Source organism: Dromaius novaehollandiae, chromosome 7 (genome assembly GCF_036370855.1).
Source record: "Dromaius novaehollandiae isolate bDroNov1 chromosome 7, bDroNov1.hap1, whole genome shotgun sequence".
Classification (NCBI taxonomy): Eukaryota; Metazoa; Chordata; class Aves; order Casuariiformes; family Dromaiidae; genus Dromaius; species Dromaius novaehollandiae.
The window spans coordinates 39079659-39095434 of record NC_088104.1 but is presented as its reverse complement, the minus strand read 5'-3'; the positions used below and the strand labels follow the sequence as shown (position 1 = coordinate 39095434).

At 46.2% G+C, this 15776-nt stretch overlaps 1 protein-coding gene across 2 annotated transcripts; it reads left to right on the top strand.

Moving 5' to 3' along the window:
- The first annotated feature begins 2966 nt into the window (after positions 1–2966).
- ICOS (inducible T cell costimulator) lies at positions 2967–14384 on the top strand. 2 transcript variants are annotated; one of them, XM_026096280.2, is made up of 6 exons: positions 2967–3587; positions 8323–8361; positions 9319–9657; positions 11108–11220; positions 11820–11910; positions 12438–14384. In XM_026096280.2, exons 1-5 carry the CDS (start codon positions 3530–3532, stop codon positions 11907–11909), a joined length of 639 nt encoding a protein of 212 aa, XP_025952065.1. In that variant the 5' UTR covers positions 2967–3529; the 3' UTR covers position 11910; positions 12438–14384. The 2 variants fall into 2 exon arrangements, with proteins under 2 accessions (XP_025952065.1, XP_064371336.1); XM_064515266.1 differs by having other exon boundaries at positions 3573–3587; positions 9345–9657.
- Positions 14385–15776: the final 1392 nt, after the last annotated feature.

Genomic DNA, 15776 nt, shown 5'->3' with positions numbered 1-15776 from the left:
AAAGCCTGGCCAGAAAACACTTGAAAGAGGATTTTCAAAATATGGGATTTTCACAAGCGCTTCAGGTCAGCTGGGAACCAACGGTGGCATTTGGGGCATCCTAAGCCACTTAGGTGTTTCTGGAAATCCAACCCTAGGCTGTGTTGTTACACCTGCCCTTGCAGTTCTCAGCCTGACATTTGATATATCTCTTACATACGGGACCGCATCACAGCTTTGGGGATCGTTTTTGTTGGAAGAGGGTCCTCTTTATTTTCCTGTCAACACGGTGATAGCAAAAGTTTACCTTTAAATAGTAATCACAACAACGCAGAGATAAAAATCGCACCACAAACCCCAGCTACCACCACAGCATGTGGCTCTTTCAGTCCTCACTCCTCAAAAGCAGCTGACCAGACAACCACATAACAGAAGTTCCCAACCTCCTCTGAGCTTTGAAACAGTCGGGGTGTGAAGATTTTACAGAACGTGTTTAATAACCTTCGTTCTGACATCCCAGAGCTCGGCAATCCCGGCCACAGGCATGTGCCCAAGTTGCTTCTCTGATCCATCCCTGCCTGTAATCCGCGTGCTGCAGAAGGGAGGAGGCCCCTCTCTAGGAAACCTCATCCCAGTGGGCACCAGGGCCAGATCCACAGAGGCCACCGGCTCCCTAGACCAGACAGAGACCTCTTGGCCTAGGTGGCTCTCGCCGCCTCGAGCCAGCCTGCACAAAACATTAGTCACAGGACCGAAGTGGCATTTAGGCCGCCTGAATTTACCACTTAGCTCCTACTGATTGAGTTTATAGGTCAGCACCCTGGCACATGTGTTAGATCTGGGCTTAACTGCTCGGCACAGGGGGATTTCTTTCTTCTTTCAAGAAAGTCAGTGAAGAAGAAGTGGTTCGTGGGGCACCTGAGCTGGACAGTCTGTGCCAAGAAGCAAAGCCACGCACACTCCCCCCCCCCCAAGGGAACCGTCCCACCAGAGCCGCTCGCTCGCCAAGCCGCGGCGATCCCGGCAGCCCCGCCGAGACCACGCGGGAGCACACCACCGGCCCGCGGGCGAGCTCAGCCCGGCAGCGGCAGAGCAGGCGTCAGGACAAACGAGGGAGCACACGAGCTGCGTTTCAGGCTCAAATCTCTACATCCTGAGCGACTGCGGCTTGTTTACGCACCTACTGGGGAGCGGTGCTGACGGGAAGGGGGATTTAAAGCCATCGCCGAACCCTAAAAATAGCACAGTGAAAGTCATTGTTCCCTTTCTCAATTGGAAGGACAGGCAAGAAAAATGCGTGAGTGTGGAGGCTTTCTGCTCCAGCCCGAGGGAACGACCCCGAGTCACGAGAATATAGGGCAGATATTGAAGCAAAGAATGAGAAGCAGCAGGAGACAACAGAACATAATTTGTGCAGATAGACTGTAACAGCCTCTGCAGAAAGGATCACAAAAGATTTTATTGAGGGAGAGAACGTTTTACTTTGCTGTGGGCAGCGGCTCCTCTGCAGGCAGAAGTGGAAGCCTGCATGGTGGGACGGCACGAGCGGCTTCAATGTAAACACACCTTTGTTTCACGGTGAATTAGGGGACACAGTGGAGCAGCATTTTGCTAATGTGCAAACTATTTAGGATGATAACAGTAAGTATAATAAGAGTTATGTGATTAAACAAAGCAAAGAAAAATATATATTGCACATCATGAGCAAAATCCTCGCTGTGAATCAGTATCCATAGGGAAGTAGCAAAAGTGGTGTTGTCCAAGTCGCTTGAAGCTAGAAGGGAAAAGTATTGAAGTATTGAAGGCAGCGTGGTAGCGAGCGATGGTATATTGACCGAGGGGTGGACAAGGACATTTCTCTTGGGAACTGGGTATATCCTTGGCTGCAGTTTTAAAGGCACACAGATGCCAGTAAGGATTTCCCAACCTCTTTATAGTCAGTAAGATGGCAAGTGAGACAGGAGAAAAAAGGAGTTTATCAATGGGAGAGTAAGTTTGGGGGTAGGATACGAAGACGGAACGTGGCTTGGGGGAAGGAGCTGCTGCACACACTGAAAGGCCACCCCTGCTTGAGGAGAAGAGTAGAGAGGGACAGAGAGGGAGTCAGGTTAGGAGAAGAGGAACGAAGCGAGCTCTGAGAGGAGCATGTGGATGAAAGACAGCGAAAATCAAAATGAGAGGAAGAGAAATGAGTGTCTGAAGATGGAAAAATGAAACACGTGTTTGTGAGCAAAAATAGTTACAGTAATAGGAAGCACGCTGTGGAAACATATTGCTTGTCCCAGGTGGTTAACTGTAACCAACCGTAGCACTTATAGAAACGCTTCCGAACTGCAATCGCAATGTGTTCGTGCAGGAGGGAAACACTGACAGGCGGCGCGCAAAGGCAGAAAGACTGAAGAGGGTGAAGAGCAACCAAGGAGTCAGTTTTGGGGGGACTAGAAGGTAAGCACCCCTCGCTTTCAGCCCTGAGCGAGACCTGCATGTCTCTCGGCTTGTGAACGTACACGGCGAGCGCCCGGGCTCTGCTGGCTCATCACCAGGTGCACTCAACCGCCTGACAGAAACAACCATTATCTACACCACACCTCAGGGTGCTGCTGAACCGACCCCAAACTGTGCCCCGGGCACTACAGCAATCATGAACCAAATATTCCTGGTCTGGAAGCTGCTTTCCCATCATTTTATCTGCCCTAAAATTAGTATTACAGACATATATAAATAGCCAGGTCTAAATGAATGTAGCACGTTTTATCCCAGCGGGTCCTAAAACGTTTCCTGAGCACACATGGATTGCAGGCCAGCACACAGCGCACCGCGCAGAAGTGGAGGGAGGGAGGGAGGGAGGGAGGGAGGGAGGGGGAGAAGCTTGTGACTTCGGGCACTGGGTCAGATGCCCTCCCGTGAAGTCGCCCCGTCCTCACAGAGCTGGAGCTCCAGGGCGCAAGTGTCAGGTCTGCGAGAGCCTCCGGGAAGGCGCAGGGCCGAGCAGGCCCTTCTGCGATTTGGATCTACGTTTCCACCGAAATCCAGGACCTGGATGGACGAGACCCTCCCAACGCTGCTAACTAACAGTGTCGGCACAGAGCAAGGCCACCAGCTACTCAAGGGCAGCCGAGGCCAGCGAGGCAAAGCCCTGTGGCCGCTTGCGAACATGCAGACACTCTAAGTTAATGCAAGCGAGACTTGCTGACCACGGGATACATGCAGGGGCTACAGTGCAGAGGATGGCAGCCTCTGCCACGGCAGACATAGTCAGAAGCGGTCTTTGCGGAAGTGGAGATCAAAGGTTATGACAGAAAATCCTTCATCTTCCTGTCTGTGACAGCAACCCATGAAGTAGGAAAAAAAAAAAAGCAAACGCCACAGGTGTGGGCGCAGCTAACGCTGACATAGCTATAACGTATAACGTAGTCGGGGGTAAATTAAAAAGTCCTCCTGATTGTCATATAATTTCCCCCATTACCCACAAACCACTTCCTTTTCTACCCATGAATTCTTCGCCATCTTCACAGAGGACAGACGGCTGCTCTCTCTATGTCAGGCAAGCATGAAGCTGGTGGCTGCGACTTTGTGTCTCCTCTGCTTTCAGATTGAAGCCCTGAATGGTGAGTAGCATTTTGGGTTATTCTCCCTGCAGGACATGTCTCTGTGGAATATAATCTGCCCAATGAAGGGAGACAGTAAATGAGGGGTGATACCAAGGGGTCGGGGGAATAGAGATAATTAAGGGAAACAGCTGCAAAAAGAATGCTCTTGACTTTAGTATCACTAGAGAGCTGGTGGGAAGAGAGTCCCTGCGAGCGCAGAACATTTGCTCTGGCAACCCGACACAGAAAAGGGGAGATTTCAGCGTCGATATTCTCTGCCTCGTCTGCTCTGCGTTACCTTCTCGCTGCTCGGACTGCAGCTCTCCAGCCAGCTTCCCTTGCTGAGCACCGGGTCCTACACGCACGGCAGCATGACGGTGAACGGCTTCAGAAAGAGAAGCCACGATGCTGATATTAATCCTGCTCGTGTTTGGGCAGCGAATTTTCATACTTTGAAAAACGTGTACGGCTTAGCAGTGTGAATGAGATCGTTTCATTGCAGGCTTGAAACTCAGGGTGGCTTAAAGGGAAGTGCAGCGCCCTTAATGCTGTCTTCTAGAAGGGACAGGGTGACAGTGCCGATCTCAGCACAGCCGTAAGCACGGATGGGGCATGTTACAAGATGCAGCGTTTCATCACAGCTATGCAAAGCAAAACACCATAGCTCCCATTTATCTGAAATCTCTCAGAAACCTACGTATTTCAGGCCAGGATGGGAGCATAGATTAAGAAGAGTCTGTATTTTGATAGGTATACTGTCCAAGGATTTAGTATTATGCGTCACAGAAGTAAGGCCTGGGATTTAGTGGGTGCAGTTACTAAGCCCCATCTAAACGCACTCCTTTGAAGGTCATGCCGAGGGCTATCGGACACGTGTGCTCCTGAAATGCCAGGGATATAGCATAGGTTTCAAGTCCTTCTGCAGCATTTTAGTACTCCTGAGTTTTCATACACAATTTAAACTTCTATTTAAATAAAAATAGTTTCCAGCTCTTTAGGCAACGCAGATACACTTGTGAAGGCTAACTAATACAGTGACAGTATCCTGAGTTTTCAGAGCGATTGAAAAGATGGGTGAAATCACAGGGCAGGAGGATTGTGATCAGTGTCTCCGCAGGGCCCCGAGCTGCTCCTGAAGGGTTATTCTGAAATCCACTAGCACCGAAGCCCCGCGATACTGTTCAGCATCTCTCCGCTAGCCAATTTAGCAGGAATACTTGTCCAGCATGCGTCATCCACGTGGCTGGAGCTACCGAAGAGGCTGTTCCTTGTGGGAAGAAATAGGCTGCAGTGTTAAGGATGTAGATAATTGCTACTGGGTACTTGTATTTCCCCCTGCCTTCTCCCTTCCTTCAAACCTGCAGGACAGGGCTTGGGCAGGGGGCTGGGGGGAGATGTTAGGAGAAAGAACGGGATTGCCTCTAAATGAGAAATGGTATCTCTCAGTTTTTTTTCCTTACACTGCTTCCAGCTTAAAAAGTAGTAATTATTATCATCATTGCTAGAAAGGAAAGGGCTGTAAAAGCTCTGCTTGATGCAGGACACACCAGCACGATACACTCATTTAAGGGACACGTTAACATTTCAGAGAGCGCTTCCAAGGACTGCGGCAAATTCTCAGGAGTGAAAACAGGGTAACTTCTGCGCGTTAGTCTGCTTAGAGAGGAGCAAGGCCTACTTCAGATCTATGGTTAATTTTTTCAACGAAAATAGGCCACAGAAGGCAATATATACGTGTATTGGGTCATTTGGTTACACGAATGCGGTAAATGGCTTGTGAGGGCACGGAGCCTCAGCCCCCAGGGTCTGCGCAGGAGCACAGGCGAGGGCTTGGGGAGCGCAGAGCCGCAGGACGCGGCAGCGCTGGGCCCTCGGCTGTGAAACCTGCACATGGATGTCTGGTCGCCAGCATCTGCTGGGCATTACCACTGCTCACCCACAGCTCTCCTGTCGCCAGGGCAGGAGGAAACCATGGCCGTTTTTCAGAGGAGTGTGTGAAATATTATCAAAAATGGCTGCTGCGTTAGTTGTATATGTTGTAATAGTTTCCATATTTTACAACGCGTCTTACAGCACAGAAACAGCCCATGCTATAGGTGGCTTCACGGAGTCACTCTGGCCGTTGCTTGCTCTGCCCAGAAGCGCTGCTCCCCTCCGCCAAGCCTTGGTCCTGGCAAGGCCGGCGCACGCTAGCTTTGGGCATGCAACTAATGACCCCCGCTAGCTTTGGGCATGCAACTAATGACGCCGAGCTGAAGGCACCGTCTTGCGGAGTGCCTTGAAAGGGCAAAGCTATAGCAACTTAAAAACTGTGTCCACTTTCATTACACATTTAGTAAAAATGCCGCTGTGTTGTCCTGCCAGAAGAACCCTATGGCCAAAGCCAAGCATTTTTACTACCAAATTACAGAGCTTCTTCTGCTCGGTTGCAGCACTAACATGCCGTAGCCTTTCATGCACGTATTTTTGTGGCAGTAGTAGGGCTGTTCTGTGAGTACATCTCTCTCAGGATAACTGGCTGTTTAAACCTTGGTTTCCCAGCTCCCATGCCCCTAAATGCACATTTATTCTGAGTGTGTCTTAGCTGCTGACCCCACAGATGGGCCTAGGTTAGGTAGCCCTGCTCAGGGTCCTCTGGCCTGGCCTGGGAGCAGACCGGGATCAGCAGCAGGCAGCAACGCGGGGTGAAAATAGGTGCTTAAACTTGTGGGCCTGAGAGGACACAAAACAATCTTTCAGCTTGCCGCAGGGCCACGCAGACTATAAGCGCTTGGTGACCTCTCTCTGCCCTTTTCCATCAGAAACAAGGATTAAAACAGTGATCTCTGACACAGATTTTAAGCCGCCCGGAATGAAAGGGTGATTTCATTAGCTAGCGGCAAAATTAAACCGCTCTGAGAGACAATCAGAGCAACGAAATTCAAAGCTGCAAGCGCGGAGAGCAGCGTGGTCCCCGCTGCCTGGGGGGATGCCGGAGGGACGGGGTGCCACTGGCGAAGCCTCTCTTGCATCACTACACTTGCCTTTTGCTTCCCTCCCGAAATAATGTGCCTTTTTAAAGGTACACGTTACCAAACCGCAGGCCATGCAGTGACACAGCTTTGTAACAGGCCTTTGCTGCAGCGGCTGCTCCCCCAACAGCTGTTTGCTCTCCCCCTGCCACGTGCGAGCCATCAAGAGCTGTTTTCCCTCCTGACCCTTGCTTTCCGCTTCTCAGGCTAGACACCATCAGGAGGGCTCGCACTCTCCGTATCTGTGCCTTCCCCGAGTCTGGAGCTTTATTTCCCCCTGGCTGGCGAGTTGTGTGTTTTGTCTGTCATATCTTCACACCGGCGGGTGCAAGGTGCCAAATACCTCATCTGCTGTCACGCACTTAAGCAATGCTCCGGAAAGAAGTACAGATATTAGCCCTGTCACTACAGCAGATAAGGCTGCCCACAGCGCACAGTAGACCGGGAGGAGTAAGATAACCATGAAGAGGATGAATCAATCAAAATGGGATAAGAGCTTGTACTGCTTTCCAACCGAGCACCACAAAGACTCTTCCAGAAGTCCATTAGCTTATGCACTGCACTAAAAATATATTAAACCAGTATTATTCGTTGCAATGCCCTTGTCAGTGATGGTAATTGAGGTGCAGGAAAAAGCATGGACACTAAAGGATTGCCTGAGTCCAGAAAGGAAGGCTAAGGAAGGCTTTGCAGGTCAGCGCCCGCAAAGGCACAAGCAGAATTATGTCCTGTACCTGTGCTCAAACACGCTGCGCTGCAGGGATTACAGGTGCCCGGGGAGAGGATTAGTGCTGCTGTGCCATTAGTGCAATACCTGGCACCGTCAGGGACCACGCTGTCTGCGTCTAGGCTAACCCAGGAGTATGACGGGGTATGTTCTTCACTATCTGCCCCCTATTTCCTTAACTTCATAAAATTCCCTCCTTAGCATTGCTGTAGTGGGTGGTGGTGGTGGTATCAGCTCAGAAAAATCCCAGAGCAGATTTAAAGCGTGCCAGACTCCTATCACGGGGGCTGGCTATGGCACAGGATTGAATGCAGTTTGGTAGTCATGAAGAGAAGAACTTGCCCATGGAAAAGAAACAGAACTGCATGAACTGCCCGAACATTTTCTTGCTGTATATCCCGCAGCATCTTCCATCACTCGTTCTGGATGTGTCACAAGAAAGATGTTTTCGTGCCAGACCATTCACTGCAGGGCTGAGGAGCGGGGAGGGACGGGAAGAACAGAGGGCGCAGTGGGCATTTCCGTCGGGAAACCACGTACACTGCTGGCTCACTGTGGGCTCCGCATCCATGAGGAAACAAGATGATGTTTTTTAATTTGGGTGCAGATTTCTTCTATATCTTTGGAAAAATTTACTTTCATCTCACTTTCCATTTATGAAATAGAAATGAAATATAAATGGAAATGAAAAAAGAAATAGAAATGAAGTATGAATAAAAATGAAATAGAAATACCTACTTTTCAGAGGTGTTTTAAGAATTTGTATATGCTACACGTGATCGATATTAACTATTGCTCAATTCATTTTCTTTCTTTCTACATTGATTTCTATAATTTGTGGTTTTATCACGTCATATGATTTGATAGGGTAGCACGCAGGCAGGATCAGATAGGCTCTTGCCACAAGCATTAATGTCAGAAAATCACTGCACCAGCTTAACGTTCCCCGGCCCGGCCCCTCTCCCTCCATCTCTCTCCCTGGATTTTAAACAGGAAACAATTTTGTATTTTTCAGGAGCTGACACCTGCTCATCGCGATTATGCAAAAATATAGGTAAGACACATTTTAAAAACTAATTACTTTTGCATAATTTGGTTTATGGCTGTAAACGACTTCTGCATCAGAAATACTGCCCCTGAAGAAGAAAACCGTCATTCTTTTACAGCATACTTTGACACTTACATTTTTTCAGTCACTTTACTTTCTTTTTCTCCTCCAAGAAAATCAAAATGGGAACATTTTGCAGAATGAGAGACTAGCACAACATCTGAGAGTTTTTCTGTCAATGTTTCTGGGAAGGCCAAATGTGACTCTTGGATGGCCTGTGAATGCATGCACACAATGACACTTCTCCTCTACTCTTCCCATGATGTTAGTGATAAAGGTGATATAGCCATTTAAATAATTAGGTTTCAACTTTTTGGCATGCCTCTAATCAGTATCTACTCTAGAAAGGAGAGAGAGATCTTTTGGTTGAGGCATTTGTACAGGAGTTCTGGGTTCAAATCCTATTTTCAGCTACATCTTTACGCTTCAGATTATCAACCTCTAAACCAGAGATAATTATCATCACCTTGCCCCACCTTGCGTTATCTATGAAGTGGACAAGCAATCTGGGGCAGGGATTATACGTGTGTACAATGCTTGGTCCAAGGGGGCCTCTGAACACTATCAAACAGCTGGCTGATCCAAAGCCAGCGGTGTCCTGTCCAGCCTTCTAGTAGAAATCAGGTCTGGTCTTATCTCACATAATTTATTTTCTCAGTAACGTCTCTCTTCACGAGACGTTTTCCCCACAGCTTCAGCATCTGAATGCTGTTCATGACCAGAATGGTGCACTGGTATCTCCTTGTGCAGGCTGCTCTCCAAAGCCGGACTCTCCAGAGGAGCTACACGCCTTAAGTTTCAATCACATGGTTCACTTGGTTTGTTTGAACGAGTTTCCTCTCATTTTAGGGATTCTCTTCATTGCCATGTGAGTGACTTTACTTTTTACTTTCATGTCTTCAGATCAGCCTCATGTCTCTGACCCCCAGGTGATGGTGGAATTTAGGAGTGGAGACTTCAAGCTCATATTCCACAACCCCAAAAATGTGAGTGAGTTCAGCATGATCCTTTTTAAAGGGCATGAAAAGAAGCAGATCTGCGCACTCCATGTGAGCAAAGAGAAAGCTATTCCCGAGAGTAACGTCAGCTACTGTCATGCAGAGCATTCAAACAGCAGCACCACTTTCATTCTCAAAAACCTGGAAAGACAGCACACCGACATCTACACCTGCTGCCTGGAGACGTTTTTACCCCCTCCCTACATAGATTGCAGGCTGAATGAAACCTATTTGTACATCCAAGGTAAGTTTACTTTTCTTCTGCCCTCCTTTCAGTTTTACTGATAAGCAGACCCTGGGCATAGCTATGCTGCAGTGAAAAATGTGACTACCGTTCTCACAGGTGTTTCCAAGAGAGCTTAACCCTACTTAGCAGGGGGCTGGTAGCAGTGGAGCTGTGTTGGCAGTGAGCTCAGCATGGCCTCCCCATAACTCTTCATCGTCTGGGGCAGGCTTTGCAACCCAGGCTGAGATCCGCATATCGTTCGTGGCACCCAAGCTAGCTAGACTACATCTTCTGGATTACTGCAGTCCCACCTCTGCCTGCAGAAGAAATATTCTCACAGCCCTTTGCCAAGCCACTGAAGGCAAATGTTAACTTACTTCTAGCAGGGGAACAAAATCCATTCTAAGAGTTATCTGCGAGTGTCTAGGATAAAAGATTAGCTATCAAATATCGGTGCTATCAGTGGTACGTGGAGCTCTGTGATGGGGCACTGGAGTGAGGGAGCAGAAGGAGTTTGCCTCTGCGAAGCAGGCCTTCAGCCTCACAGCCTTCCTGGAGCAGAAGGGATCCACAGCTGTGGAGGATCTTTGCCCTTCTACTGAGAAGGGCTTGGAGTAACTCCAGAAGAGCTGCTGCACAGACATTAATTTTGAATTGACTTCCACTCAGTGGCTTTTTGGTATATTAAGCCAAAAAAGTGAATAGTCTTTTTGCTCACACCCCTTCTTTGTTCTCCATATAGATCAATAGCAATGCTGTCCCTTTTGTTGTCCTTCTCTTTCTGTCCTCTCCCTTCTCTCAACACCAGGACTAAGCAAAGATAGAAGCTTAAACGCTAAGGCTAAAATTATGTGGTTGGGTCACCTTGTCCGTCAGTCCCCTCTGAACATAAAATGCGTTGATCTAAGAATCAAGTCACGTCATCCTTTTTGCCTGCAGTGTTTCCCAAAGCTGTCCATTCCCATTTGTCCTAGCAGCCAGATGCTCATACCTATCGCAAGTTCCTTTGTGCTATATCATCATTTTTCCAGATGTGGGCAAGATCAATCTTGTGTCCCTCAACTTGCCTTTCTATCAAAACATGACTTTCAAAGTCCTCCCTTCTTTTGACCACATTGCCCTTTAAATCTCCTGTGCTGCTCACTGAATGTAAGCTTATGCCTTGCTCAGATCTTCAAGGCTGAGATGCCACCACGCTCTCAAGCCTCGCTTGGTTTCTTTTCAGACAACACTTTCACCCTGTGTCAGCTTTCACCTCTCCTCCTGGAAAACTGCTCTGTTCTACTTCCTGCTGAGTACATTTTCCCGAGACAGCTCTTTACCTCGGGAAGATCTTTCTCCACAGCCCACTTCTGCCATTTCATTAATAAGAAGAGAAGAGGAGAAATAATTGGAAAGTCATCTTTAGGAAAAAAAAAAAGAAAGTGCTAATTCTCAGCAATGACTTTCTTTGCCTCCCCACCTCCAGATAAGGAAGACTGCATTTCATCAGGATTCCTGTCATGGATAATTATTGGACTGATAGTATTTGCCATGATTTCCAGTGTCTGCTGTGTAGTAGCCTGTTGCTTAAGGAACAAGGTAAGCAAGTCTATGAGATTGTACAGAACCCTCCTTCCAAGGGTCATGGATGGGGCACTTGATTTAATGAGATTTAGAGGGTGGGACAGGCATGTGATATGTGTTTTGACAAAGAGACTGAGTTGTTAATTTACTACTGGAATTCAGTCATTGATGACAGCAGCTCAGATTTAATATTTCTAAGACAGAATTGTTTATCGATTTAAAGACTGGGAATCAAAGGAAAGAGGAGAAAAGCTGCGCAGGTCAGCAAAAATACTTTGGTAAGCAATTCACCTGATTGTTTTCTTCAAGAGGGGAAAATAAATCATCAGTGGAGCAATTCCAGCTCTGTTCTGGAGCAAAACCACTTAAATAAAAACCAGTTGGCTCAGGAAAGAAAAGAGACCATGGACGTTAGCTGTTTTGGTTGGACAGTGTCTGCTTCTCATTTTCAGTTTGTCCTATTGCAAGTTTTGTACGTGAATGCCTGTCTATTCTGACTTTATTATCCCCATTGAAAACAGTCAGATTAACCGCCTCATTTAAAGAACAAAGGCAGGAGTGGGCGAGGTTGGCGACCACAAATTGAATTCATGGCATTTTCTCTCTGTTTGCAGAATCAGCAGTGTGAATCCAACTCCCATGAGTACAACAGCGAATACATGCCCATGGCAGCAGTGAACGCAGCTAGAAAACCAAGAATCTGAGGTTGTGTTAAGTCTAATTGCCCTTGTACCTCTACCTGTATCTGTTGCAAGGCTTTCTCCGGGTGGGAAAGGGCTGCCTGCTGTGTCTCCCATCGATTCTAGGTGGGTGGGATTATTGCAAGAGCTTGTTAATGTAGTTTATGCTGCCATGTAGCAGAAAGAGGAAACAAAAAAGCAAAATCTCCAGGGAGCTTTTGACTCAGAATGGTGGACTAGTTCCTAGAAATGAAACTGCTTCACATCAGTGCAAAGAAATGATCTTATGCATGAGGAAGGGATGTACAACTCTATTCCATTCAGATTCTTGAGATAATGCAGGGTACCCCAAACCTCTCTGGGGAAGGGATTGGCTGGTTTTGCTCAGGTTTACTGGCTAAGGGCAAATATCCACAAACAGTGAGGAACTTCCTTACTACCTAAGCCCCTGCACAGTAGCCAGCAGCAGTTTGGATACAGAGCAGAAGTAGAAGTTGGACTGATTCAGACATATGTGGGCTGCACATAACTGATTTTCCATTTCTACTCCAGGTACAAGTTATCTGTGGCATAGAAATTCTGGCAAGCAGGAGTTTCCAGCTACTTAAACATGGACAACAGGAAACCGGCATTTCCTCACCTCTCAGCCTCCCTGAGCTCTCACGATGGTCCTGTGCTCAGCCATGAGACATCCACTCCAGCCCTGTCCTAAGCTGTGTTTTGCTCTAGATTTCTGTGCTAACTGGCACACTTCCTGACCCACTGACTCGTACACGAGGTGCTAACAACGCGTTCAAGATGTCTGCTTGTAGGTGATGAAAATGTAGCAACGTTCGCTTGAGAGTAGATCTCTGCAGCGCTGCTACAGAGAGAATGTTTTTCTACAGTTTCCTTTATGATAAACTTTCCATGGGGAAAACGAAGACTACCTCCAGTGCCAATCCTTGGGGCACGGCCATGAAGCACTGTCAACGTATTGCACATTCCCCTTTAGTTAGGGCTAGCGTAGCCTGATAATATCAATTAATCCTAAGATTTACCGTCAAATTTAGCGCCACACTGGGAGAGTGCAATGTGCATGCATGCTCTCCCACAACACGACCCAAAATAGGAGGGGAACAAAAACTGGGAGAGTTCCAGCAACAGGGACTTTACCATGACCCAGAACCTCAGGTCTATGCACTTGCGTTTTTCATATCTATAGTATCAATACATCTTTGCACCTCACACCTTAGGGCTCCTCTTATTTAATTAAATTCTGAATTCCTCTACCAAAAGCGAAATATATTACTTCCAAGCCTGCAGCTGTTCTTTAAATCAGTTCAGGCCTGCAGGATCAGTCCCTAAACTAGGAGGCACAATCTCTCCTATTCACGTTTCACAGCACAAATGCAACCCAGTCCATAAGGCCAGAGCATTCACAGGCTCGGCGCTGCAATTATCTTCCTCTTGTGGTTTGACGCGAAACCTTTACCACTTCCCCAGTGGGTTTAGGGGTTACTTGACCTTCCTCAAATTGCTTGGAGCCCTCAATGTGAATGAAACGATCATTCCTTCAGGCTCCTCGTGAACTCCAACAAAACTCTGACCATAAATGACCCACTGGGAATCCAACCGGGCTGTTTTGGCAGGCACAGTTCAGCTGTGTGGAAGCAGAGTGGCGCATTGATTCTGAATGTCCCTGTAATTCATGGAGAAAACAAATACTCGTCGGAGGATGCTATGGTGAAAGATCCATAGCTCGTTTATCTGGTAGACAAAAGGTTAATTTGATAAGGGCGAACAGGGATTGTCAGGCATGAAAGTGAGATGAGCTGGTATTTCAAGAACAGGGTTTTCCTGAGCAAACGCTTATATACATGGAAGTGTTGTAGAGAAAAGGTGCAAATTGTTAGTCATGACCTTAAGCAAAGAGGAAAGCACTGAAAGAAGTGGGGATTCAGTGTAGCACCAGGTAGCCTGGCTAGATAACCAGCTCCTATGCAGAGATCGACGCTGGCACCCTGGCCTTTGGGTTAACACCACATTCTCTCCCATTGCTCTACCAGATGACCTTTTCCAGACTACTTAACCTCCCCCTAAGGCAAAAATACCCTCTGTACATCCACAAATACACTGATTTCACCATAAATGGCTTTAAAAACTATTGGTGAAAATAGCTAACTACTACTGCCTATGAGAAATGCTAGATGTAAGATCCTATGCAATAGTGGAAAGTCCAAAGGAACCTACCACCAGCTGAGAAGGAATTTCAAGGAACAAAGAGTTTCTAAAGAAGGAAGAAACTTGAGGTTCACTTTGAGATGCTGCTGGATAAAGGACAAATGAAGAAAGTCTGACCAAGGTAGTTTAAAATACATATATTGTACTCTGGAGAGATAAATGATTTATATTCATGGTAACAAAGCCTATCTAAATAAGCTTTGGGAAATGTCAGGCACCATCACTGCTTTCTTTGAAAAAGAGATTTTTATTCTTAATAAAACTTTTTTTATTATACTGCACGTGTCCTTAAGAAACTTCATGTACGCATGTCATGTGAAAGAAACAGGCTCTACGATCTCCACAGTGAGATGGAGAGGGGGTACTGGCAATTTATCCCTATATAGCATCTTGGTGGGAAACAGGAAAAGGACTAAGGAAAAGAACTGATTTAAAAAAGTGAAAAACATACAAATTTGGAGCTGTTTCCACGTGGTGAGCAAATGATGCTGTTCGGATCTATTTGTTTCTTTTTATTTTCAAGAAAAAGTCTTTTTTTAATTCCCTGATTTTGTGTTTCTCTCTTTCTTTTAATCCTTTACACAATAAATAGTTAATCTTTGGGATTATTTTTGGACAGCTTCTTTCTGTCATTCTCCAATGCCTCCAAATCTAAAGGAGCTGGAAGAAGATAAAGGATGGCAGAATGAAAAAAAATCTATGAAAAGTGTCACAAGTCAAGTTTATAGACTGGGAGACAAAAAAGGATTAAAAGAAAAGAAAACAAAAAAGGAGCAAAGAAGGATAAATGGAAAGCCTGAAATTCTAAAAGATCAACATTTGGAAAAGCAAAAACTCTCTTTGGAAACTCCCAGTTTTGGAAAAAGATCGTTTTTGCAGGAAAAAAAATCAAATAAGAAAATTTCAACCAGCTCTTCTACAAAATCCACTTCCAAGACAAGCAGAAGCATGAGTAAGATCCAAATTACCTCTAGGAAATTGGAGCTTTTGGGGTCAAATGAACTACTAAAAAAGCAATCTCAACCTTCGTTTTCTCTATTTGATGTGTAATGGTTTAGGATTGTAACAGAAATTTTATGATTGTACAGCAATCCGTGACAGCAGGGTCTACAGCTGTGCCTTTCCATCTTCATCTTCTCTTGCTTTATAGGGAATAGGATTAGAAAAGTATTTTGCCTGAGCCTTTTCCAGGAGCTGAATCCCTAAGAATAGTGTTCATGTAAAACTAATTTCTGTCATACCACAAAAAACTTAAGATCCAATATTAGTAAGATGCTTTATCCTTTTTGACTTATTTTTGCTATAACCTTCCCCATATGTGTTTACGCTTAGTAATGACCTTTATATCTTCCCAGTCCTTGCCTAGAAAACTGTATGAAGGCATAAGTCAGTATACCAAATAGGTGTGTATGGCAAAGAACTTCTCATAATCTCCTTGTAGGTTAACACCTGAAGTAGAAATTTAAAACTTGAGCAAACTAAGCTGAACTTAATCTTGTTAAACAGGTAGTATCATCTAGTGTGAACAGGTGAAAGATGTTAAGGCTGCCAACTATGGCTACCACAAATTTTAAGGACGGATAAATGACAAGAATAACTCGTAATTGGAACACCTGCACACCTTGAGAGGGTTTGAAACCAAAACCTGAACATGCAGTTTGTAAGTTT

Coding starts and splice junctions, on each gene's coding strand:
- ICOS (XM_026096280.2), top strand. CDS start 3,530: ATGAAGCTGGTGGCTGCGACTTTGTGTCTCCTCTGCTTTCAGATTGAA. Junction 8,362..9,318: donor GCGATTATGCAAAAATATAG/GTAAGACACATT, acceptor TCATGTCTTCAG/ATCAGCCTCATGTCTCTGAC. Junction 11,221..11,819: donor CCTGTTGCTTAAGGAACAAG/GTAAGCAAGTCT, acceptor CTCTGTTTGCAG/AATCAGCAGTGTGAATCCAA.